This window comes from Mya arenaria, chromosome 9, assembly GCF_026914265.1.
Source record: "Mya arenaria isolate MELC-2E11 chromosome 9, ASM2691426v1".
NCBI lineage: Eukaryota > Metazoa > Mollusca > Bivalvia > Myida > Myidae > Mya > Mya arenaria.
The window spans coordinates 36,493,684-36,521,627 of NC_069130.1; the positions used below are offsets into that span (position 1 = coordinate 36,493,684).

The 27,944-nt window shown below is 34.9% G+C and overlaps 1 protein-coding gene across 1 annotated transcript; it reads left to right on the forward strand.

The window, feature by feature from the left end:
* LOC128245310 (DIS3-like exonuclease 2) lies at positions 1-26,415 on the forward strand. The gene is made up of 25 exons (XM_052963436.1): positions 1-132; positions 583-675; positions 2,522-2,636; positions 3,196-3,299; positions 4,079-4,516; positions 4,771-4,839; positions 5,688-5,741; positions 6,336-6,437; positions 7,859-8,242; positions 9,071-9,218; positions 10,462-10,549; positions 11,057-11,156; positions 11,455-11,608; positions 11,954-12,066; positions 13,838-13,945; positions 14,235-14,411; positions 15,058-15,194; positions 17,281-17,404; positions 18,074-18,133; positions 18,631-18,717; positions 18,912-19,059; positions 19,729-19,859; positions 20,316-20,420; positions 21,300-21,464; positions 24,497-26,415. Exons 3-25 carry the CDS (start codon positions 2,552-2,554, stop codon positions 24,716-24,718), a joined length of 3,303 nt encoding a protein of 1,100 aa, XP_052819396.1. The 5' UTR covers positions 1-132; positions 583-675; positions 2,522-2,551; the 3' UTR covers positions 24,719-26,415.
* Positions 26,416-27,944: the final 1,529 nt, after the last annotated feature.

Below are 27,944 nucleotides of genomic sequence, written 5' to 3' on the forward strand. Positions count from 1 at the left end.
TGGCATCAAAACAACTGTTTATGGCCTTTATGCCTTCATTTTTTTCAGTTTGTTTTTCAAGAGCTACCAAACCAGCCAGGCCAAGGCAAGAAACAGAAGTACAAACAACAGAAAGATGGAAATCCAGAATTAGTAAGATGATTAAACCATTCCATTATATAGTATTTAATATAATTTTAACGCAATGGTCTAGTTGGCAATTTCACATAGCGCACTTGTTCTGTTCAATAGTATAAATCTTGCTTAAGTTTTTTTCTAGGGCTGCATTCATAAAGCAGCCTACATTGTGCTTCAACTTTCAGTGAAGAAGAAAATTGTGTGTTTTTTTAATCCGTTTTTAAAAAAAACTTATCAGTTTCCATCCAACAAATATATGAAAATAAGCAAGAAAATTGTCCATATGAATAAATTTCATGAAAAGTAGTGGGATTTAAAATAAAAGTTAGATAGAATAAGAGATTTTACATTTTAATTTGACTTTAATTTTTTGTCTTACACAGGTAGATGCTTTATGGATACACCCCCTGATCATATGACTAACATGTATTTATCAAATGTTTGTGTTTGTACTCCCACCCCCAGGGGGAGAGAGTTGACAGTAGACCAGACAGTGGAAACAGACAGGGCAAGAAGAAGAAGCAGAAATATCCACAGGAGCCAGCCTTTCACAGACAGGTTTTCTAATATTACTACCATTTATTATATAAAATGTGATCGTATACATTTTATTGAAAGAATAGTATGTCATCAAAACACGCATAGATTTTTCTATGGGAGCAAATAGGAGGCCAATAATAATAATGGTTTCCCAGTTTAAATCATACCTGATTATGAGTACAGATAAACATACCGATGCTATTTTTAAACTTACAGGGATTCACTTGGTAAACAACCCCAGTAAATTTTGAAATGGAAACATTTGAAAAAAAAGTAAAAGATGCATGTGTTGTAAGTGATGTGATACATACAACAATATCAATTTTATGTAAGTTTTTGGCCATTTTCTTTTTCTCTTGCCATTTTATCATCTGGTGTCTTGTCCCTTTAATGCCAGAATGTACCAAGGGACATTGGCATAAACCCCACAATATTTTGTTATTGTTTACTTTAATCAATTTCTGAAAACCATAATCAAGTAAAGCCAAAGCAAAGGATCAAATTTTGACAAAAATTTGTCTGGGTTTAATCCCTACTTCTATCAAAAATGACGTCGCTATCCTGACATAACATCATTTAGTTATTTTTAATTTATAACTTGTGTAATAACTATAAAAAAGCGACATTAAGTCATAAATAAATCGCTTTGAAAATGGCTGAGCTATATTGCCACCTTTTATTTAGCACTGTAAATTGGCACATTAGTATTTATAGTAAAGTATAGTATAGAACATTCATGGTCTAGAATATAGAAGTATAGAATTACTAAAATTTTCTAAAACTTTTGAAAAACTCGCCAAAGCTTGTATTTTTCATCAATTATAGAAAACTCATTTAATCAATTCCATATAAAATGACCTCTCTTGCGATGTCCTTTATTTACAGGTAAGATATTTTCTGCATGTATGTTCTAAATTTTCTAAAATTATATGTACCTGTACGTATCATCAGAAAGCAGCCCTGCAGGCAGTTCTGGCCGACCCCTGAAGGGCAAGGGGAGGTCAACAGATGACCTTCAGGCTCAAATGGTTGGTGCTTTAAAGTGTTGTACTTTTATTTGCCCAGATGCATACATGTAAAGCTATTCTTTAAAAATTGTTTTACATGTGTGTTTCTCTACATGCAGTCAATTTCTAACATAAACTGTTATTATCAGGTGACATTACTTGTTTCGAGTATAATACAACTATTATGTTTTCTCTTAAAGATTGACTTCCTTTTGCCCTACTGCTTTAGCTTCCTTTTAATTACTCAGTAATACTGTTCATGAATATGATATTCATTTTGGGCTACAACTGCATCATGTGATAAATACAATCTTACTTTTGTTGCCAAAAATTTATGAAACTTGTTGTGGAGAAGCTTGCCAAAGGCTTTCTTTATACCTTTTCATAAACTTGTTTACTGTAATAGATTTTTGGATTAAATGATAGATTTTGTTTTAATTTACCAAAAAGGATGAATAAATATCAAAAACAAGGATTCTTATGAAAGATACTGTGTTTAATTTGAGAGAAAGGTGCAGAAAACACGGTATTTCTACTTTATGAGACGATAGTTGATCACTGTAAATCTTTTAGGACCCACCAGTTATTTAATATTTGTGAGTTTTCAGCTATTACTGTAAATAAACTGTTACTCTCTTGTTATCAGTAAGTAAAATTTGCCATGAATGCCTTATTTAGTTAGTAGTTTAAGGTTTATCACTCAACATTTACGTTTGTTAAACATGTGTAATTGTTTATGATTTTAAGTATGAGCGTCACTTTAATCAGTTCCCAGTGTATACTGGTAGCTCTGTCACATACTTGAACAACCCTCCAAGAATACAGAATAAGATTAACATTTCTTTTTGTTTTTGAAGCCAGCCCTCCCTGTTCATGAAGAGACTACAATGGAAGTGAGTGTGCCTAAAGCTGAACATATGTTTGTGGTCGGACCACAGGGTCAGCACTTGAGCGACATTTTAAAACTTACAGGTATTTTTAGAGTGCTAATTACATGCCGATTTGATGACACTTTGGTATATGATTTGAAAAATATATATCAGTATGAGCTTATGGACTCTGCAGGGGAATTCTATGTAGAATTTTAATTGTAACATTAAATTAGTTACATGATTTTTTTCCTATTTTATTAGCTATATATTGAAATAAATTTATACAAAGATACTATGTGCACATGTTCAGCGAGGCCTGTACCTCTGGTTTTTAAGGGACAAGACACCAGATTATACAATTGCAAGAAAAAAAGAAAATTTATATCGATTTGTACAATGCATTGAATCTTACTTATTGATGTATCTCATGGTTTATGACACATATGACTTTCGCAGTTTTTTGCGTGGTTAATCATGATAAGTGCCTATTCTCAAAGAAATTATTTGCCATTCCTGTGTCCAGGCAGCATTCGGGGGTATTCCTCACTTCTGTAACAGCTCAAGTTTTACTTAAACAAAACTGATAAACATGGATGTTTGCTCTTTTTTGTTTTCTTTCTTACAGTTGCTAAGATTTTTTTATCATATTTCTTTTTCAGGGGTAACAATCACAGTGCCCCCTTTCAATTCTCCATTGGATAAGGTCGTTCTCAAGGGAGGATACCAGCAGCTTAGTCGCGCTTTTGACATGATGATCTCAAAGGTTCAGTATAAATGATTTGTTTTATGCCTTGAATTCTATTGTTTTTACCAAACTTCTGATTTATGAAATTGAACTGTTTTATGTTCATAATGAAAAAAAAAACATTTATGAATAAGAAAATGTTAAAAAAAACAGGGACTACATTTTACTACGGTATTTTTAGATACAAAATTGGACTACAGTTCGCCACAATAATGTATCTTTTTACACCAGTGAATCAAAATTTCACTCTGAGGAGACAGTCCGAAAATTGTTTGCCTAGAAACAGTATGAGCATAAAAATTGTGCAGTGATGCATACACAGTAGGCATGAAAATCTAAATTTGATCAACTGATTTCAGCTGTTTTGGTGGAAAATGTTCAATTTAAAATGTGTTGGGAATGGTTGGAAATTTTTTAAATTGATTAAATAAATAACATTTCGTAAGCTTAATTGGGTTGACCCCATTTTCAATTGATTTTGTGACCAAGCTTTAACATCCCTGATATAGGAACAGGAATGAAGGTTTCATAAAAAAATATTGTTTAAACCTTCCCTTTATATTTCAAATCCCCACTATTCAAAGGGCTGTGGTCTGTTTTTCCTAAAAAGTACAGGTACAGTGAGTGCCTTAGAACACTATATTCATGCAACATTTATACTATCGACTAGGGAAATTTTTAGCATCCCAATTAAAATATGAGAAAATGGTTTACCGTATGTACTGATATTTTCCTATTAACAGTCTCGTATTGTTTAAAACTTGCTGACTTAAAATAAACATGATCTTGTCTTACAGAGCCAGGAAGCACAGAAAGCCTTTTTACAGGGATATATACCTGGGCAGATGTCAGGTCAATGCCAAAGGGGTAAAAAAGGCCAAAGGCCTAAAGAGGGTGAAACTTTCCATGTTAATGATGATGGCCTAGACCTTGATGTGAATACAGAGGTCAAAGACTCTCACACAGCTCAAAGGTCAAATGCCGGTCAAGGTCAAAGGTCACAGACAGGTCAGACGTACCGGAAATCTGACAATCAAAGGAAATCGGACAATCCGAATTGGCGTAAGCAAGATCAGCATTACAGTTCACATCATGGGAAAGGTCAACAATACAAAGGTCAAAGGACATCAAGCCAACCAGAGGTCAAAGGTCAAGTTCAAAACAAAGGTCAAGCTGTAGATCAAGGCCAAGGTGCTGTAGCTAAAAGTCAAGGGAAGCGACAGAGAAAGAGACAGGTATTGAGAGGAATGTTTTTCTCAGATTTCAACACATTCTTATTCAGATTATCAGACATAAGAAAAAGAGGCTTCATCATTTAAAAATATATAGTAATAAGTATTAGTTTATAATTAAAATATATGAAATCACCTTTTCTTGATAATTGATTATGGACTGGGAAACTTGCATGATTTAACATACATACATTACAAGTGTACTGGTTCTGAATTTATAAGATATCTAATGGTTGTTACTGTTTTCCCCATTTCAGAATGTTTTCACTGAGTATTTGCCGAGGGAGGAGGTTTCAGCAGGTCTCAAGAGAGGCATACTAGTTGAAGTAAATGTTTCCATCAGTGATTTTTTTTTAATAATTCTACTGCCTGTGGCTTTTCAATTGGGAAAATAATCTTGATAAGTTCCTAAATTGGGAAAATAAGGTAGGATAGGCCCCAGAATTGGGAAAAATAACTGGATAGGTCACAAAATTGGGAAAATTAACTGGATAAGTCCCAAAATTGGGAAATAAGCTGGATATGTCCCAAAATTGGAAAAATAGGCTCTTTAAGTACTAAAATGGAAAAATAAGCTTGATATGTCCTAAAATTGGGAACATGAGCTTGATATGTCCTAAAATTGGAAAGATAAGCTTGACATTTCCTAAAATTGGGAAAATTAGCTTGATATGTTCTAAAAATGGGAAAATAAGCTTGATAAGTCATTAAATTGGGAAAATAAGCTTGATAAGTCCCAAAATTGGGAAAATAAGAGCATGGTGAAAAAATATTTATTTTTCTACTCATGCTTATTTATAATGGTTTTTCCAAACATCCTGCCCACTTTCATCCCAGAACTGCAATTTAAAGGATAATTATTTTTTTATTATTGGGAAAAGGATAAAGAAATGGGGGAAATCGGATGAATTTTTGCTAAAGCAAACAGCTGATATTCGGCATTAAAATTGATATAATTTCTTATACGATTAATAGTTTTTGTCATGTTGGAATGTACTTTGTTAATGAAACTTGACTTAAAGCACACAATTTTAACTAATTAATTGTATGAAATTTAACATTGTATATAAATCACTAGAAAAGAACAGTTCAGGAAATTGTTTAAGGAAGCTAAAATTTTGAACTTGAGGTATTTTCTCTGACCTAATAGTATTACACTCTCACACCTTTTCAGGGGCCAATCAGAATCAACCCCAAGAATTATGAGGAAGGGTATGTCCCCCATCCAGTAAGTACAAAGTTAAGATTTTGGCACATGCATATGTGAAAATTGGTTAACTTACTGTAAAATCATAAATTTAAGTTTTTGTTGGATGGACAATCCACGAATTCAAGATTCCACGAAAACTTGTATCCAATGCACTATGTTTTGTTTGTTTCAATCTAAAATAGAAAATCAAAGAATTTTAATGGCCATGAAACTAGAGATTTTCACACAATCAACGAGACTTCATGTCAATGAATAAAAATGATTTTGCAGTATTTAATAGTTTTAAGTCTTTTTTGATGTACTGAATGTCTTTATATACTGTACTAAGGAATTGAAAATTATAAAAAAAAATTAGTTTGTCTCACAATTATTATTTTTTTCAAAGAAAAGGTCATGGTATTTTTATATCTTTGGTGGTGTTGTGATCTCATCATTGTTGGCGTTTGTGTCAGGAAAAAATTAGACATAAGCCATCAATTAAAAATCTTTAAATGTATTATATGGTGTACATGACAAATGTTACTAAATTTGTGTAAGATAAATAATCAATTATATGAAAAGTTATTTAATTAGAAAGTTCTATATCTCAATATGATTCCACATATAATTCAGGATGGAGTGTCCGACATCTTGATTGGGTCATTCAAGCACCGTAACCGGGCCCTTAATGGGGATGTGGTTGCCGTGGAGATATTTGGCGAGGGAGATTGGAAGGTAAGGATACCTTCCAAAGTGATTCTGAATAAGACTCTCAAAATGAAAAATTTGCTAAACACAGATCCTTTTGCATGTCCAGACTTAGATGCTCACTCTAATATATTATTACATATATATATTATATTCATTGTTCTTAATGTCTGACCCTCGGCGTATGCTGCTTTAACTGGTAATTTGACAAGGCTGTAACATTGAGAACAGTTTACACTTAATGTTATTCTATTTTTTAACCAGATTTTCAACGAAAACCGGGTTATTAGAATGAGGTTGTCGTGGGGGGGGGGGGCGGGCGGTTGTCAAACATTGGTTTCTGTTCAATAACTTTAGTTAGCATTGATAGATATTGATAAAACTTGGTGTGTAGGCAGTTATGGGAAGAGCTAGATTGGGATTGCTTTTGAGGGGGGTGGGGCTAAGGTCAAGATCACTGTTACTAAAAATAGAAAAATGGTTTCTGCCCAATAACTTTAGTTAGCATTGATAGATATTGACGAAAGTTGGTGTGTAGGTTTCTGCCCATAACTTTACATGTAGTTAGGATTGATAGATATTGACGAAATTTTGTGTGTAGGTACTAGTAGCTTATGTGAAGAGCAAGCTTGGAATTTATTTTGAGGGGGGTGGGGTCAAGGTCACTGTTACTAAAAATAGAAAGATGGTTTCTGCCCAATAACTTTAGTTAGCATTGATAGATATTGATGAAACTTAGAGCGAAGGTAGCTTATGTGAAGAGCTAGCTTGGGAGGTGGGGTCAAGGTCACTGTTCCTAAAAATAGAAAAATGTTTTTCTGCCCAACAACTTAGTTAGAATTGATGGATAGTGATGAATCTTAGTGTGAATATAGCTTATATGAAGCTGCAGATTGAACTTGCTCATACAACAAATTAATTGGCTATAATTTCTGATTGCCCATAACAAAAACCTGGTTTCGCCGCATTGGGGCTCTTCTAGTTTTATTCTTACATTGAACTGCAAATGCTTGATAGATATAATGAATAAAACAAGTTGAAATATTTAAGAATTAACATGAAGCCAATTGGGCTATTGCCCTGCCTTATCAATAGTGTAGTTGTCAGGGGGGGGGGGTTATTGGCTTAGATGTTCAAGTAATCCATATTAAGCAACCATGTGCTACTACATATGGACACAATATAATCCCTTTATTAGATTGTTAGAATAGTGATTGTCTTGGTGTCAGCGTGCTCTTGCAAAGATAAACCTTCAAAAATGTCCAAGATTTTAAAATGAAACTTGTTACCCATGTTGCAAAGACAATCTTCACTTATTCAGCAAGGTGCACAGCTCTGGTTTAATTTTAATGAGTTATGCCCCTTGTTTGGGCATTGTCATTGGTATGGTTCATTGCCAGCCATGTGTAATCATCCTAATTATAATGATAATGCTTGTTTCTTTTCAGTTTAACAAAGAGGAACTGGCAGGCTATGAACTTGACCTAAAGGCCCATGAAAAAGTACATTCAGACGATGAGGTGTTAATTGAAGCTGAAGAAATAATTGAAATAGCTGATAAAGGCAAAGCTGATGCAAATCAACCAGACACTTCTAGTCAGACTGTTGAAAATTCCGACCAAAAGTTAAAAACAGGAAGTAGTACACCAAGCAAGACTCCTAAAAAGGAGAGGCATTCAAAGGGAGAAAAGTCAAAGGAATGTAATTTTAGTCCATCTAAGAGATATACAAGTCTGAACGATGTGATGTCAGTGGAAAGTCCACTGAAGAAGCATTTTGGGTCTGATAAAGGGAAGGAACAATATCGTCAGATGCTACAGAGAACGGGCAAGGTCAGAAAAATTAAAATAAAAGTTGGCGAGAAAAATATTGTATCTAGATGCTTTTCAATTAGTTCTCTGTTGATATATTTGAATTTGCGTCCTGTGAATGTCCTATTAGATGGGCCAGGCATATGTCTAAGAATCCTGTGAGCTAGATAAGAACCATTTTTCCATTCAGCTAACTTCTTAAAATCCCCTTTTTTTTCGATAATCAGTCATGTACAGTGTCATAAATATCAAATGCTGACTGGGCTTGTCAAAATTACCAAACATCTAGACATAGGGCAGAGTCAAATGCCAGCGACTGACCAATCAGCAATCAGTATCTGCTACAGCATAGCTGTATACACCTACTGGTGTGTAAATGAACAAAATGGTTTTCTGAACTTTTGGCTTCAATATATTAATACACAACTTTCGGCATGAATAAGAAATCAACGCCCATGGTGTATTTCCTAAATTATATGATAGATTAAGGGTTTATATGCATGAAATCAGCAGATGCACTTTAACCAGTTGAAATCAATGTTAAGCATTTCAAAAGAACAAATTGCAAGTTTTGAGTTAAGAGAAGCATTGTTCAAGTCACAGAATCGGAAAATAGACCCATGAAAATGCCTGCATGTCTATAGGGGTAGCATCGAATAGGAGATTTACGGTACTTCATTACACCATTTATGGATTTTAATGAGGAGGTTACAAGTTGCTTAAGTCTTTTCTACGGGTGGTATTGTTTCACTTCAGGTAGACATTTTACACAAAAAGTTTTGGTGTAAATATTAAATCTGTCTTAAATATTTAAAATTATTCTTTTCATTTTTCATTTTTCTTTACCAGGTGGTGGCGATCATAGAAGAGAAGCACTCTAGGGCGTGTACGGGTCAGATTCGGCCCATGCTGGACAAATACTGTGGGTATGCAATGTTTGCACCCAACGACCATCGCATGCCCAGGATGATGATACCCATAACTGATTGCCCTAAAGGTATTTAAGTGAAAAGACTCTGAACCACGTGATATAAATATTCATAACTATTAAACCTAGTGGGTAAACTTACAAGTCACATGATAACCTTGCTTGAACAGATACACTATGTCTTGAACTCAATAAAAAATATTTTTTTTAAACAAAGTAGGTAATGAATTAATTAGTCGTTGTTCGATTAAAGTGCCATATCAATTAGATATAGAGGAAGGTTTTTGTCAAAAAGTTAGTCAGCAACAATTTCCTTTGACTTGAGTGAAATGAATGTAAAGATAAGTATAATTGTAAAGTAAGTTTATAAATGATTGTCCCTTAAGAATGCCAGACTGGTTTGAAAAACACAGCTTATGTTGTCTCCATTGAGTCCATAGTGTCTTACTTTATGATGAATTTCTCCCTGCATAAAAGGGAAGACATAATGTTTTGCCCGAGCTGTCTGTCAGTCACAAATCTTGTCTACTCCATATCTCTTTGACCTCTTGAAGGGTTTTAAAACAACTTGCCACATATGTTCACCATATTGAGACTGTCAGTTTCTGCATTTACCCTTTGGATTTTGAAATAACTGGCCATAAATATTCACCATATTGAGATGATGTGCCGAGCGCATGATAAAACCACATTGGCTCAAGGTAAAGGTAACAATAAAACATGACAAAATTTAGTGTCTGCTCCATATTTTGTGAGCAGCATGAAGGATTTTGAAAGAATTGGCCACATATGTTCACCATATTGAGACCATGTGCAGGGTGCATGTGACAACCAGTTCGGTTTAAGGTCAAGGTCACACTTAGATGACCAAGGTCATTTGTCTGTATTTCATATTTTTGTTTCTGCTCCATATATCTCTTGAGCCACTTGAAGAATTTTGAAATTACTATTGAGAAATGTTAACCATATTAAGACGATGTGCCGAGTGCATGTTACAACAAAGTAAGTTCAAGGTCACACAAAGTTCATTTGTCTACATTTTCTGTCTGCTCCATATCTCATGAGCCGCTTGAAGGATTTTTTAATAATTCCCCAAAATATTCCCCATTTTGAGATAATGTGCAGAGCGCTTGTTATAACCAGTTCAAGGTCAAGGTCACACTTAGTGGTCAAAGGTCATGTTTATAATATAACTATATTTCTTGTCTGCTCCTTATCTCTTAAACCTGTTAAAGGATTTTTAAATAACTACCCACAAATGTTCACTATATTGAGATGATGTTAGTCCATTTCACTTCTGTTTGTTCTCCAGATTTCCTGGAGAGGCCAGAGGACCACTCCAGAACCTTGTATGTGGGGCGTGTCACTGACTGGAGGGTGGACTCCATGATGGCAGATGGGTAAGGCCTGCTTGAAGGGCTCTAATTAAAGAGCTAGTTACTGACTGGAGAGTTGGCTCTATGATGGCTTATGGGTAAGGTGTACCCAAAGGGTTAAAATCTAAATAACTGCAATCTTTGATTATGTCCTAGTCTACTTGGCAAATTTCAGAATGGCTGTAAAATCTCTAAATGGTTGGTAAAAACATAAGATATCCCATAGGTTTCAAAACCCCCCAGATAAATTCAAATCCCTGTTGAAGCAATAAGTGAATCTGAAGTGAACCGAAAAGGTGTATACAAAATGTAACTCTGGTTATAGCTACCCTGGTTCTTTAATGTGTCTAGTCTATAGCACTAAAGCACTGTCACATGAGTCCCCCGTTTCAAGTCCCTCCCGTAAGACAATATATTGAGTGGGCAGACAGGGGATCAAACCTGAGGCCCATTAGTTGTCAATCCAATGTATATCCACTAGACAACAGATCTACTACTTAGAATAAAATAGTTGGTGTGTTTATTTAATAGGCGCCTGGCTCGTAGTCTGGGGGAGGCAGGAGAGATAGAGCCCGAGACAGAGGGAATGTTGATCGAGAATGGAGTGGACTTTGAGGAATTTCCACAACAGGTATGACTTTCTAGCTAATCTGCTTCTTCGACAATTAAAGCCAAGATAATTTTTATTTTCTAGGTCTTATGGTGTTATTGTTGAGAGTTTAAAGATGCAAAACTTGTAGGTCATAGAAAGACATTGAATATGAATATGAGAATGATTTCCACCAATATTTTATACTTACAGTTTGTCTTTATGGAATACATATAGGCCATAGACTCTCTTCTATACAAACAGACATGGTCCATTAGTAAAACAGAGCTTAAAGATGGTAATTTACAATACATTTTTATTTTCAAATGAATTATTCCAGGCCATAGACTGTCTGCCCCAAAACTTGCCGTGGAGCATTCCGGAAGAAGAATTTGAAGAGCGAGAAGACTTTCGCAAGTGTTGTATATTTACTATTGACCCGGCCACAGCACGTGATCTTGATGACGCCCTGTCCTGTGAGGACTTGGGAAATGGTGGGTGCTTTATACCATAACAAGTGGATCCATGTTTTGATATGAGACAAAATTACATGTTTTAATATTCGAAATATATGTTTTGATATTTGACAGAATTACCTATTATCAGTCTTGGTTTAAGAAAATGTCAGTAATGATTCTCTTTAAATAATTTAGGCATTTTGTACTTCACACTTTCTGATTTAATATTTCACAAAATTGTGTCTTAAACGTTCTCCCTGTAAACCTTGATATTGTGGCTTAAACCTTTTTTTTAAAACCTTGATATTGTGTCTTAAACTTTAATACTGAAACCTTCATATTGTGTGCTATATATTAGTGTTATGCTCCAACCTGTTGCAGGTCGGTACAAAGTTGGTGTGCACATAGCAGATGTGAGCTACTTTGTGGAGGAAGGCACAGTATTAGACAACATAGCGGGGCTTAGGTCCACCAGTGTCTACCTAGTTCATAAGGTAATTGGAGGTTTGAAAAATCTGTTACATCTACATCTTATAACAACTACATATGTTTGTGTTCAAGGGATAAATTGGTGAAGAAAATCAAAATTTAGTCTGAGTAATTGTACGGCATATTTGTGAGGTGGGAGAACATATATTTTATGCCCCCTTTTGAAAAAAGTGGGGTATATTGTTTTGCACATGTCGGTCGGTCGGTCGGTCTGTCTGTCTGTCGGTCGGTCGGTCGGAATACCAAATGGTTTCCGATCAATAACTTGAGAACGCTTTGACCGAGGGACCTCATACTTGGTATGTGTATTGGTCATCACCAGCAGATGAACCCTATTGATTTTGAGGTCAGTGGGTCAAAGGTCAAGGTCAGTGTGACCTTTACATGAAAAACGGTTTCCGATCAATAACTTGAGAACGCTTTGACCCAGGAACCTCATACTTGGTAGGTGTATTGGTCATGACCAGCAGATGAACCCTATTGATTTTGAGGTCAGTGGGTCAAAGGTCAAGGTCAGTGTGACCTTAACATGAAAAACGGTTTCCGATCAATAACTTGAGAACGCTTTGACCCAGGGACCTCATACTAGGTAGGCTTATTGGTCATGACCAGCAGATGAACCCTATTGATTTTGAGGTCAGTGGGTCAAAGGTCAAGGTCAGTGTGACCTTTACATGAAAAACGGTTTCCGATCAATAACTTGAGAACGCTTTGACCCAGGAACCTCATACTTGGTAGGTGTATTGGTCATGACCAGCAGATGAACCCTATTGATTTTGAGGTCAAAGGTCAAGGTCAGTGTGACCTTAACATGAAAAACGGTTTCCGATCAATAACTTGAGAACGCTTTGACCCAGGGACCTCATACTAGGTAGGCTTATTGGTCATGACCAGCAGATGAACCCTATTGATTTTGAGGTCAGTGGGTCAAAGGTCAAGGTCAGTGTGACTGTAAGCTGAAAAAAGGTTTTCTGATTGTCCATATTTTATTTTCTTATATAGTAGACAGTAGAAATTTATATGTCACTAAATGCATGAGTTGAAGTATCAGTTTTCAGTGAACATCTAGTTTAATTATGCCCCCCTTCGAAGCAGAGGGGTTATATAATTGCTTTGCACATGTCGGTCGGTCTGTTGGAAGACCAAAGCTTGTCCGAGTGATAACTCAACAATTCCCGGACCTATGGTCATCAAACTTGACATGAAGATTAGGTATGACCAGTAGATGACCTGCCTCATATGCATCCAATGACAAATCAGCTGTCATTTCAGTCCATGCATATTTCATTCAATTGTCCAAATATTTCTGGCAACTTGGCGCTCAGGGGGCATAATGTTTGACAAACATCTCTTGTTTTTATATTTTTTAATTGGTGTAAAGGGATTTTCTGTAAGATATGTCTTGTTTCACTATGTATATTTGTAAAGCCTTTAAAATAATAATCTCCGTTTAAGGCAGTGGTCTAAAATATGCTTGTTTTTTTTGTTTTTTAAGACTAGTCAAAACAGCAATGTAAGTCACACATGATTGACCATGATGTTTCATTATATTGTTGATAGAATAATTAATACTTTTTTATTGTAATTAAGACGAACAGATTTCATAACTAATAAATTATTATTTTTATCTGTGGTCAAAAAGAACTAGGGTTGCCGGGTTTTGCCGGGTAAGGTTGGATTGCCTCAGTCACAGGTATATTTATTTAGGCCTAACAGAAAGTGAGATTCAATTTATAATTTACAACTCTTGAAATGATTGCAAATATCTTTGTACAGGTGATTCCAATGTTGCCAAGACTTCTTTGTGAAAAGCTGTGTAGTTTGAACCCGGACGAGGACAGACTGACCTTCAGTGTTCAATGGACCATAACTGAACAAGGCGAGGTAAGTTAGGGTGTATATGTGTAGGAGTTGTAGTTCTGGGCCAGTATTTATATAATATGTAATACCTCAAGTCATTTCTTAATCATTTTCCTACATGTATGTTTAATATGATCTCACTGTTCATATGATGTAATAAGTTGATAATATCTGAAATACTCTTTTGTTCATTGATTCCATTGAAAATATCTTCAAATGACCCCCCCCCCCCATGAATCTTCATATAATAACTATTCATTCATGCTCCACTCTTCCTGATCAATGTAATATATAAAGTCTACTTTGCATTTAGATAGAAGAGGAATGGTTTGGGCGTTCAATCATCCGCTCCTGTGTAAAGCTTGCCTATGACCACGCCCAGGGCTTTATTGAGGAGCCTGACCGCGCCTGGAAACCCGAGGAGTTGCCACAAATATCAGAGGGCTTCACTGTGGAGGATATCAAGAAGAGAGTGCTCAACCTGCACAAGGTTGGTGGCTTGCATATAAAGATTTCACATATACTAGGTAAAGGTTAAATTTAGCCTTTTGACTGATTATTAACTGATTTTTTATAAGCTTCATATATTTTAAAATGGTGGACAGTCTTTATTTTCATCTATATCCTGTTTTTTCAATCCTTCAATTTGTGCTTTTGGGCTGTTTGAAAACTATTACACATGATTTTTATTGATATGGGTGTGTTATTATAGGTAGATTTTTATTAAAAAATTCCGGGTTATAGATTGTCGAATAACAGACAGGATTAGGGTGTTCTGTTTACGCATTAACCCCTTGTATATTAATAGGAAGATAACACTTGAAGAATAGTAGCAGTGCTATGAAAATTGAGCAGTATTTCATGCCTTTCGATGAAATATGGAGTTTTTTATCAGTGAAATAACAACAGTGAAAATATCAATTACTGCAAAATAAGGAGTGAAAATATTAACTTTCAGAACTACTTTTAAAATTCATTGTAGTTACTTCCCCTTGATCATAACAGAACACTTCACGTCAGACCAGAAAATGTTGGCAAATAAGATATTTAAAAATTTAAAGAAATGTTACATAAGTTTAAATAAAGATATATTTGGAAATTCACAACTAACCTCAATATATTATTTTTACTTGCAGATAGCGTTGAACCTTCGAAAGGGTCGGTTTGATAGTGGGGCTCTGCGTCTAGACCAGGTGAAGCTACAGTACAGTCTGGACTCAGAGACAGGGATGCCCAATGGTTACACTGTCTACCAGCAGAGGGATAGCAATAGGTCAGTTTAAAGTATTCATCCTGAAATATCTCAGCATAAATTGTTCTCTTTAATCTGACAACAGAGCATCAGAAGTTTGGCAGGTGAAGTGATAATATTATTTTTTAGCTCTTATGTTTTGAGAAGAAAAAAGTGAAGTTATTTACATAACCTTTGTGTTGGCAGGTTCATCATACTGAAAAGACGTTAACCTTACTTATAATCAAAATCAAAAAAAGATATTCAAATGTAACTTGGTAAACATGCTTCTAGTAACAATACACTATTGTGTAGCAAGGCCCACAACTCTGGCTTTATAATTGTCATGTTACGTCCCATGATATCGTAGAAAGTCAAGCATAAACTTAAACTTGGCTGTAACTTCAACCATTCAATAATATTCATATGAAACTGTGAATACATATGTCCAGTGAAAATATGCATATTTGAATCAAAGCAGACAACTCTTGCTTTATAGCAAGAGTTGTTTTGTTAATAAAAAGTCATGCATAAACTAACCATGGTGTGATAATAGTTGCTCAAGTTTTGCATCTATTTTGCCAAATAAACTGGCATTACAGTGATCAAAAGTATAAAAGGTGACACATTTGCCAACAAATGCCAACATTAACAGAACATATCTACATTAAAGATACAAAAGCACAATAACCTTTTTTAACACAGTGTATGAACATCTATATTGTGTATGCCATAGGGCTTCTAAAAACTGGCAATTTGCCGGTCTGGACCGATTTTGACCAAGCCAGACCGATTTCAGTTTCAAAAGGTGTATAAAAAAACCTATAAAAAAGGTCCGAAATTTGTAATTTCGGTCCAAAACGACTAAGTCAGTAAAAGATGTAGAAATTGTAATACGCAAACATTCATGGGTCATTCACACATTCAAAACTACATCCAATAGGTCATAAAAGTGTCTTGGTTACCAGACAGACCGATGCGACCAGCTGCTTTTTCCACTAAGCCGATCACTCTATAGCCTATCTGTTAATTAGCAGACGCTTGCAAATGGTCCAATCATGTGTTTTGGTATAAGCAGAAGACACAATTAAACTATGTGTTCATTATCTGCTTGCAGCTTTCCTGATTAAGTGTTAAAATCGGTCCATATTTTCACATGGCAATATGCTATGTCGTCGTCGATCATTACATGATATCCATTTGTTGATTACAAAACGGTTAAATTTAAATTGTTATAAAGAACCATTGGTGGTTAAAAACGGCTTTAAAGATAAATGCATGCCATTGTTAATCCGTGAAAGCATTAAAATACTGAATTAATTAACGTAATAAATTTTTACCTGTTAATTAACAGACGCTTGCAATCGGTCCAATCACGTGTATTGGTAGGTCGCAGAAGACACAATTAAACAAACTATGTGTTAATTGTGTTGATTACCAAACTGTTAAATTTAAATTGTTCTTTTAAATTCTATGTATAATCATTGTTAATCCGAACCTAGTCATATATAGGATATCAACAGCGACACGCTTGATTAACTATGGATGCTGACTGCGCTTCTTACGTCATTTTTATTCGCGGTAATGAAAAAATCGTTGTCGATATCACACTTATAGCTTGAAGCCCCAATTATAAATCTAGATATATATTATTGTTCAAGAGTATCCGTTAAATGTTGACCCACTGTAGATGCATTAAGCAAATAAAACATAATACTGTTTTACTATTTGTCGTCTGATCAACCGCTTCCCGAAAGCCACAGTTATTTACGATCGCAGTCGTTCTTATTAGAAATGCCGCAGAACTCGATGAGAATCTCATTTGATTAAGCTTGTATCAATGACTATCTGAATCGACTATGTGGCTCTAGAACCCTCTTAGGGATTGCAATATCGCGAAAAATATTGCCAGAAGAGACGTCGCAGAAAATGGGTGACATTTCTAAATGATCAGACTTTTAAACAGGCCTTTCTCTTTTCTTTTTTTTTGGGGGGGGGGGGGGTCGCCGGATCTAGACCGATTCTGGCCAGGTCTGGACCGATTGAGGTTCCAAAATTTTAGAAGCCCAGGTACAAGTGCATAATGTTAAATAAAACGGGTACGAAAAATTTGTAATGTGTATTTCAGACTGGTTGAAGAGTTTATGTTGCTTGCTAACATGGCCGTAGCTCATAGAATTAACCGGGAATTCCCAGACAAAGCATTGTTGAGAAGACATCCACCTCCACAGAGTAAAATGCTGGAAAACTTGGTATGAAGCTTATCTGATTAATACATTATAATGAACCTTTGCAATATTGAAATTGCTGTCACTAATTCTTAGCTTGTCTGATTTTTTTTAAAAATCACATTATTGTCGTCGTCATTCGGTGTCGTCGTTGGAGGCGTTGGTTAAGTTTTACGTTTAGATCACTTACATAGAAACTATTAAAACTATCGCTTTTGAAACTTGGGGAACTTTTTCATCTAATACCCTTCTTCACATTGTACCCTATAGATGCACCAGTTTTTTTGGGGGTAAAAAACATGAATTATGATGGATTTTGGTTCATTTTGAGCATTCTCAATTTTTGTTGGAATGCTTTCAATTTTTTTCACTGACAATAATTGGATCATGCAATTCAATTTATAAAATGGGTTTTGAGTCACACATTTGGAAGGGTAGGGGGAGGGTGGGGGATATTTTAGTATTTTTGCACTTTGAAATTTTTAGCTAGTCTGATTTTTTAAGTCTTGTGCTTGGTTCACTTACATGCAAACTATCGAAGCTATCACTTTCAAACTGGAATACCTGTTCACTATCAAATTAAATAAATGAAATAAATAAACCATAAAAGGATGGAATCAGACAAGCATTCAGCACACACAGCAGTGCTCTTGTTTATACTTCTCTGCTCGCATAGTGTCTTTATTCTTTCAGAGTGACCAGTGTAGTGCGTTAGGTATTCACATTGACACAAGCAGTGCTGGGGCCTTTCAGGTATGAAAGTATTTACTGGTAGGAGAGCAGTAGCCGGCAGTTTTTACATGTTTTTGAAGATTAAATATGTAGCTCGAAATGTAACGTAAATAATACTTACACTTACTGAAACTAGGGATGATGGTCTTTTAACTTTACAATATTAAAAATTGTGACGTCATGAAGCGCATGCGGAATTGTATGAGATACACTTCATGGGGTTCTTAATATTTTGAGGGATGCTGACAATTTTCCATTGTTCTTCAACCTTGAAGTTTTCTTTATCTCATAACCACTGGATGTAATTTGTCTGCCCAATCTTGGAATTTCGCTTAATGGAACTAGGGGCTGGCTAAAATTTTAAATCAGTGAAAAATATCAATTTTATTTCACTGATAAATCTCGAGAAAGCATATAATATATAGATTGTCATAAGCACTATCAGTGTTTGAAAAATCTGAATTATGTGGTCCAGTTACTAGTTCACCATGATGTAAGTATGTATACTCATATTTCAGCGCTCGTTGTTGAACTACTCTGGCGATGATGACTATGCCTCAGCCAGGATGCAGGTGTTAGTGGCACTCTGTGCTAAACCCATGCAGGTAGTGATAGTTACCATGATGGATTTAAGTTGAACGCTATAAGAATTCAAAAAACGTTTGAACCTTTTGTAAAGTTTATAATCATTCCGAATTACATATGATCAGTAATTGTGGTATTTATTTCTTTTTATTCCTTATTTTGTTTGTGCAGCATTGTAAATGCATTCACTTTTACATGGACATGTATATTTCAGAATGCGCGCTACTTCTGTACGGGCTGTATAGACGATGAGTCTTTGTATCACCACTATGCTCTGAATGTGCCACTGTATACCCACTTCACAAGCCCCATAAGACGATATCCTGACATTCTCGTTCATAGATTACTTGCTGCATCGTTAGGTAAGTGCTTAAACAGATCAGACAGGTGTTGAAATGCAGTTGAAGTGCTCCCTTTACTAATATCTTATAAACAAACATAACGAAGGCTGTTTAGTTGTCCAGTTAACGAATTGTACTCTGGCATCTCTCAAAGACATCCCAGTTTTGATTCCCGGCCTGGGTGCAAGTGAGCTGTGTTTGTTGTCACCAAGCGGAACAATTTGGTTTCCTCCAATTTTTCCCCACACCTCAATATGACAGTCTCCCGTAATACTGTGCCAGCAAGAGTGTTAAATGTAACTTGTATTACAAGCGTTGTCAGAAAAAAAGGATAAATAAAACAATCCAAAACAATGGTTCTTATTAAGGATACCATGTTTAATTTAAAAGGGGCAGAAAATACATTATTTCTACATTATCAGACGATAGTTGATCACTGTAAATCTTTTAGGACCACCAGTCATTTAATATTTGTGTGTTTTCAGCTTTTAAATACACAAATCAATCTTGTTATCAGTAATTAATATTTTCCATAAATGCATTATTTAGTAAGTAGTTAAAAGCTTTATCACTCGAATTTATGTTCGTTGTACATGTATGTATTGATTTTAAATACACGTGCCACTTTAAACTAAATCCATATGTGAGGTTTTCTTCTCCTATATACCATGTAACCTTTTTACATTACAGACTATTGCCCGGAGCCCAGCAAATCTCCCGGAGACATCCACAAGCTTGCCGACAATGCCAACGACAAGAAGACAGCGGCCAAAAGAGTTGGAGACCTCAGCAGTGATCTCTTCTTTTCAGTATTTGTTAAGGTGAGGATGGTTAATGCTACTCAGGGCAATTGCTCGTTGTCAACAGATGGATTGTCCAGAACTTGTTAAAAGTTGACAACATTGCAAATTAAAGCACAGCCAAAACAGTTGAATCAAATTTTGTTAGAAATACAGCGGATCAAAAGTGTATCCATTTAATTTTTCATGATTTGAAAGTTAACTACAATAGCTAATGTTGATTTAACATAAATTTTAATCATAGGTGATAATGCTGACCGTGAACATTAAATCCTTAACAAGAAATTTGAACAATTGGAGTCATTTGATAGAAAATTCAGAATATTCTCCCATTCTGTGAGAAAAACAACAAGATCCTTACAATACCAGCTCCATTACAGTATAATGTACACAATAAATTTCCAAACAGTTGTTGTGTAAAACTATTTATTTTGTCTACAACACAAGGATTACAATAATTTCTTCATGTATTTTCAGACGGCCGGGCCTCTGGAAGAGAGAGCCATGGTTATGGGTGTGATGGACAAGTCCTTCGACATCTTTGTTCTGCGTCTTGGTGTTACAAAAAGAGTCTACTGTGATGTGAGTCTCAGTTAAAGCTGCACTCTTACAGAGTAACCGTTTTGGTAACTTTTATTATTTTTTTGTCTTGGAATGAGCCACTTTTTTGCGTTAGTATTTAACAACCAGTGATATAAGACTGCAGACACAAGATCAGATAGCAGATTTTCATATTTACGTTCGAAAATTAATGTTTTATGGTTAAAAGCGTTACTTAAGTTTTTAGAAGAAAAATGAAATCCTGCAATCTGATTATTTGTTTAATATCACTGGTTTTCATGCATTGTTGCAAAAATTGGCTTGTTCCCAGACAAAAGTTAAAAAAAATGGTCAAAACGTTCAATCTAGCTGCTAGAGTGCAGCTTTAAAAGTTTTGTCGATAATTGGTTTTGACCATGGTAGCTGATAATTGATGATTGCAAAATCTTCCAATCAATTATTGATATATACATGTAGCTATGTTTTTCTCAAATTAGGGGTACAGTAGAACATAAAAATTAATCCACTCTTTAATTGTCGGGCATTTAAAAGAATCTCCTCATAGTTTCAGCACATAAATGTTACACCACCCTAGACATTGTTTCCATATTTATTCATTCATTATTCTTTTAATCAGCTTGTTCTTCTTTTATGCCACTTATTTAGTTTGTCTTTTTTTTCGAAGAAAAAATATTTAAGTACTGCCTCCATATGGTTGTCATTGGCAACAGCGTTGAGCAAAATTTTGGTCATCACTCAAAAAAACATACAAGGTTATCAGTTGAAACTAACTACACATATTGCCAATAAAACAACACACACTTTTTTAGGAAGGCCTAAAACTTTTTTTTATAAAAACCAAGTTATGTCTATTTATTGATCATAAAATAATATAATTCAGTTATTTCCCTTTGCTTATAGAAACTGCCTCTGAAAGAGAAAATATTCCGCCGAGAGCGGAAGGTACCGAGCTTGGTTCTTGTGTGGGCGGAGGAAAATGGGGAGCCGGAAGTGCGACAGGAAATCTCTATCTTCTCATTGGTGGATGCCGTATTGGCTGTGGGGGACCAGCCACTCATGTGGACGGTAAGGCAGATCAATTTAGAGGAAGCATCAAAATAATACAATTGTTTGTGTTTGGTTTCTCAACTGACCATGATTTTTAAACCCAACCCTTATATTTAATTGCATCAAACATTTTTTTTTACATGACTTTTAAGGCCCAAAAATTACTCTTTACGTTAGAACGTGATTGTTGTCATTGGAGAATTGTGTTACAGTAATCTTCTGTATAAGGTTTTTAAGATTTTAAACTACATATTAATACACACACATAAATTTACCAACTGACTATAAAAACTATAGGGTCAGCACCTATTTCGTATGTAGGTCCAGGTTACCCAAACCAAATGATGTTTTTACATGCAGGTTTTTCTCCTGCTGGGTATAACTTTTCAGTAGTTTCTTGATGGAAAGATGCCTAAAGGTTTTGTTTTCATTGATCTTTCCAGTAAACATTAATCCAGACCAAATCAAACAGTTTTTAAGAATGACAATGATTAGACCCTACCGTACTTTATTAAACAATTCCTGACCTAGGCCAAAAAAAATGGTTTGGTTAGGGTTACATCCTTTTTAAAAACAGGTAGGGTTAGTAGGCTTTTTTCTTTCTTTTTCTTATGAGGCTTTATTGAAGAACATTCTTGTCATCATTTGGGAATGGTGTTTAAAGTATTCTTCTAAATTAGGTTTTTAAAGTATAAACCATACAAATTAAAACACCCACTAAATGACTGGGTATAAGACGATAGGGGGTATAAGACGCAGGCAAAAATATCCGTAAAAAATCTGAGAATTGTTTTTTAATCTATGTTTTGGGTTAAAGGAAGCATAGAAAAATTGTCTGCCAATTTCGGTCACCATGTTTGTTGACAGTGACGGAAAAAAAAAAATCCTTGAAAATGGCTATGGTTGTCTTCAAAACCATACCATGATAATGCAAAATATGTTTCATTTTTGGTTAGGATATGCACTGAAAAGAACTGAGTGTGACCATTTGTTTCTGGATGGCACTGAAAAGTAGCTTTTACGACAATTTGGAAGATTTCTTTCTGACAGTATATCGTAACCTGTCGAGAATGAAAAGTTATGTCAAAAACCTTATATTGTACGGGTTTGTTCTCCAAATGTCAACACCTACAGAAAAAAATAAAGAACGTGGAAAGTGCGAAAAAACAAGACCATTATCGCATCTGTTTGTAGTATTGGTATGTTAAACAGGTCTAAAGGCAGTGCGAGTTTTTCACACCTTATCGTAAAACTGACAAAAAATATTTTGATAGTGGCCAACTTTGCTTTTTTATATGCATGTTTAATTATTGTTATATTCAAAATAATATATACTTTTTAATCATACAACATTTTTTTTAAAATTATAAACGTCTTACGATATACCGTATCCTGATCTTCAACTGCCGTTTTAACTTGTATATACTCGATTGATATGACCCGAGTAAACATCCCTTTCTTCATAATTCTAAATAAACTCTTGGCCTGAAATCGACTTCAGAAAAAAAGTTCAAAAGCTTGTTACTGGTTATTAGATGCAGGCATTTTTTTTTACATCGAAATCATTACTGGAACCATTTTTTCTTTTTACACTACCTACCCATTTATTTGGGGCAGTGAAATTAGAGACAAACAAAAACAATTGCGGGCCTTATTATGACTTTTAAGTTGTTAAACAGAGATTAATATTTTGATCAAGGATGACTGACATGCCACTCAGCCAGTATGCAATAACTTAAAATGTGACGACTATTTTTATTTTTGTGCACTGTCATATAAAAGTCTGATATTTGTTAATGAAGGAGTTAACAATGGGCCAATTGTTCAGAACTTTGGCAAAGTTAACATCTTTGTTCAGGTCATAAAAATTAAAGAAGAATTCTAACTCTCTGGGATTACACTTGTGTTCTGTCCCTTTTCTAACAAAAGTGGAGACAACTGTTTCATCTGTTCTTATTTATATTCAAATATGTAAGCCCATCATAAATTAGGTCAAATTAATAAGTTAAAACATTCACAGTGCTAACTTAAACAAAGTTTTGAATGATCGGCACAATTAGTTATAGTTAACACACCTATAACCCCAGTTCAATTAGATTATACATGATCGCTTCAACATGCAATTGTAGGATAGGTATCCCATAGGGGATTGGGATAAGTAACTGTTTTCTACCATATTACAAAGTACAACATTCAATATCTTGCATGGATATACAGGGCTTTTCTATAGTACCCACGGGTCCGACTATCGGACCCATTCCCAAAGCAAAATATATGATATTTTTCCCAGAAAAAATCCCAATCAAAAAGTAAAAATAGAAATCTCTTTATGAAAGTCTTTTTACCTGTACTGGTTCATTCAACATCATTAAAATTAAATTAATTAATTAATAAATTATGTGATGTAAAGTTTTGGGGCTAATTGAATTCAAAAATCGTTGATTTTCATCACATTCAGAGATCAGTATGAAATATTATCTGTCATGATTAATTGCCATTGATATTTGAGCCTTTTCTGTTCTTTTGAAAGGGAAAAGAAACTAATATTTAATATTTTCCTCATGCGCAGGAGACTGGAAAGCTTGTTCTTTTAACTGTAAAATTTCCTCATTTCGGCATATTGCATGATGCATGTTTTCCCAAAATGTCTAGGGTCTTTTTCCCGAAATGGGCAGAAAAAGCCCTGCTAAAAATGAATAGCATTGTGTAATGTTGTGAGCATAGAAGCTCCGCCTCTATATGCAAATCAGTAACCAGTAAAGGCACCTAGGTATTAGAAAGGCGGTATGATTCAGACTATTGATGTACTCACTTGTAATTCACTTGTAGAATAAATGTAGTAAAACTATTAAGTGTCTTATATCTATATCAAAAAACAGCACACTGTAATTTATCGGCATGATATTAACAGCACAGACGAGCTCCAACTTCTTGTTACTGTTCTGATATGCTACAGGGAGCTACAATGCATATACAAAAAAACCCACAAAAAAACAGTCTCAAACATATTCCACAGTTATACATGGGCTGTATTACATTCTGTGTTTCAGGCCGTTATCAAGCGACCCCAATTCTCTGTTGGAATGGAAGATTTCCTGCAGTGTAACCCTGTACAGCCAAATGAAGAAACCAGTCTAGAAGATCAGGTTGCCAGTCTTAATTTAGAAGACAACAATGGACTGGTTACTGAAAATTCAGCTTCACAGCAAGACTCATGTGAAACCAGTCAGTTGACTGAAAAGCCCTCTGAAAATGTGTCCTCAGAGTCATAAAACTTCTTGTCTTTTGATGTGCTTTACTCTTATATGTGTTACTGTGGTAAGGAAGGTGATAGTGATTTTTATACAACAAGTGTTCAACTTGCACGTTTTATTTTTGGGCCCATTTTGTCTTCATATAGTTTAAGTTTACTCCTATTGAAAGAGCTGGCCCCATCTTAAGTACCATATAAAAGGAGTAAGCTGAGATCACATTTTTTGTTTGGTATAATTTGTGTAATATTTACGTTCTGAAGAATTTGTAGACTATAAAAGGAAATTGTCTTTATGATAATCACTTTAAACTCATTTTTGTTTAGTAAAGACAATATTAAGGAAGGAAGTTGTTTTAATGATATAAGCTACTTAGCGTTAGGGTTGGTATGCTTGAAGCTGCACAGATATACCATTTTTACAACTTTTTTTATTTTTTGTCTTGGAAAGGGCAAATTTTTGCATTAATATCTGCAAGCCAATGATAAAAGATTGCGGACAAAAAAACAGATCATAGATTTTCATATTTCCGTTCGAAAATTAATGTTTAATGGCTTAAACCGTCAGTAAAGGTTAAAAAAAAATGCATACATTATCATGTTTTGTACTTTAAATGAAAAAATCTGTGATCTGTTTTTTTCTTCAGCAGTCTTATATAACTGGTTTCTATGGATATTCGCAAAAATTGGCTCGTTCCAAGACATTGAGATTTTTATGACTTTTCCGTAACAAGTTTCATAAAATGTTGAATAAAATGGCAACAAATGTAATTTCTTTTCATCATATGACACAAATGTCGCCCAAAATAAGATTTTATTTTTATTCTATTTTGGTACGGTTAGTAGGGCGAAATGACATCAAACGTCAAGTTACACTAGTTTACACAAATATAAAATAATACATACTGGTTGTTTATCACGGGATATAGGGAACGTCATGCGATAGATAGGGGATAGTATGCTAGGACGCTTGTCTGACATCCTGTATCACATCGAGTGTCTTGTAAGCATATCACATATCTGTTAAGACTGTGTAGAATCGAGATGGATGCATGTTTAAACACCAAAAGGGACGTGATACAGGTTATCAAAAAGGCGTCCTATCGTAATATTCCTTCTATAATAAGTTTCTCTTCATTTTTTAAATGCTTTAACTTACTGCTTTTGATTTAAACCAATGTAACTGCACTAAGATTTTCTGTAACATTTCCTGTCTCGGCTACATCGAGCTTATATGAAGGAAACACTGTCTCTTGAACAGCATTGTTCAAGAAAATAACATTACAGTAACATGCATATCCATGTATTAGAAGAAAACCTTAAATTTAACCATAATTAATTCATGGAAATGATATCTTTAACTAGTATTAAAATTTTCAGGGAAATATACGGCTTAATTGCAGGACAATTCAAGAAGATATTATTCATGCTTACAGCAAACATTATAGACAAACATTTAAGATAATTCAAGGAATCCCACTTCCATAACATACACATTAATTCAAGGAATCCCACTTCCATAACATACACAATCATTCAAGGAATCCCACTTCCATAACATACACAATAATTCAAGGAAACCCACATCCATAACATACACAATAATTCAAGGAATCCCGCTTCCATAACATACACAATAATTCAAGGAATCCCGCTTCCATAACATACACAATAATTCAAGGAAACCCACATCCATAACATACACAATAATTCAAGGAATCCCGCTTTGTCGGACCGTATTTGGTACAAAAACGAATATGGTACAAATGTACCATATTCGGTCGAATATGGTACAAATGTACCATATTCGGACCGAATATGGTACAATTTTCGACCGAATATGGTACAAACATTGTACCATATTCGGTTGGAATAAGTTTTTCTATGCTCGCCAAAACGTATTTGGTACATACCAAAAAAACTCATAAAATGAAAATGGCCTGCGTATATGGTACATAAATTATGTATTTCTTAATAAATGAAATAGTCTGCCAATGTGTAAACTTTTTTTCAAACTCAAATACATTGTATTAACCTAATATTGGAAGTGACAAAAGTATCATCATCATCATCATCATCATCGTCGTCGTCGTCGTCGTCGTCGTCGTCGTCGTCGTCGTAACTAGCAGTAACAGAAACAGCTAACCTAACCACACATGGATTTTGCTGGTTGTGTAACTGTTTCGCCGGCTAGCTCAGTCGGTTGCGCGTCAGATTGGCACGCAGGCGGCCTGGGTTCGATTCCCGGGCGGGCCAGATACTTTCGTGGAGATTGGTCACGAAATGATTTCTACGGCCATTCTTCCCCTACCGCTGTTTCAAGTAGGGCAGTTGTCAATTACTGGCGAATGTATCTGCTTAGTACTGGTTACTAAGTACTAGTACTCTAAGACTAGAGACGTGCTTGCTCCAGGTAACTCTGTAAAAGTTTGAGGATTATCGCATTTTGGTTATGTTTATAGAGTGTGAACTTGTAAGGGTAAAGGTAGGCGAGCAAATCCATGAAGCGCGCCAGCGCTTCTTGGAAAATTTGATCGTTTAATACCCCTCGGTATTAATGCTTATATTTTAATACATTTTAATAATAATTGGTAGGTTTTGTCCAGATATGATTGCTTTAAGCAAACGTCGTTGCAGGAATGTCGACGTCGCATTCGATTGGTCGAATGACGTCGCGTCAGCCATATTAATGATTTCGTGCATTGTTTGGGTCAATCTAAAACTTCTGACAAGAAGATATTGCATGAGAAAATCCGAAAAATAAACAAGAAGTTGGGCCGAAAAAATAACTAACGAAATTCATATTTCATGCATTTGCAGTTGTTTTACGATAGAATTTCTTCGATATAATTCAATATCCTTTGGTCAGTAGTTTTAGATTGACCCAAACAATTCACAAGATCATTAATAGCAATTTTCAAATTTTTAAAACTTTTTTTTTCGAAAGTGTATTTTCACCAAAATCCGATTTAAGAGATTTTGAGCTCTTTTAAATGAATATATCTCTCCAAAAATAAGGATGTTTGACTGGCTGCTTTAGACAGGTGTGACTGTATTCCTAAACATTAGGCGAAAAGAAAAAAATTGTCTGGTTCCGGTGACCCGACCCTACCTATTTTTTTCGCCCGACCCTAAACTTTTTTTTATTTGAATACGAAAAAATTGGTCCGATTTTTTACTCAATATTCAAGAGAATTGTAAAGAACGTTTTTAAAGCGTTCATGTAAACATTCTAAAAATAAAACAAA

Coding starts and splice junctions, on each gene's coding strand:
- LOC128245310 (XM_052963436.1), top strand. CDS start 2,552: ATGGAAGTGAGTGTGCCTAAAGCTGAACATATGTTTGTGGTCGGACCA. Junction 14,412..15,057: donor GAGTGCTCAACCTGCACAAG/GTTGGTGGCTTG, acceptor TTTTACTTGCAG/ATAGCGTTGAACCTTCGAAA. Junction 17,405..18,073: donor GTAAAATGCTGGAAAACTTG/GTATGAAGCTTA, acceptor TTATTCTTTCAG/AGTGACCAGTGTAGTGCGTT.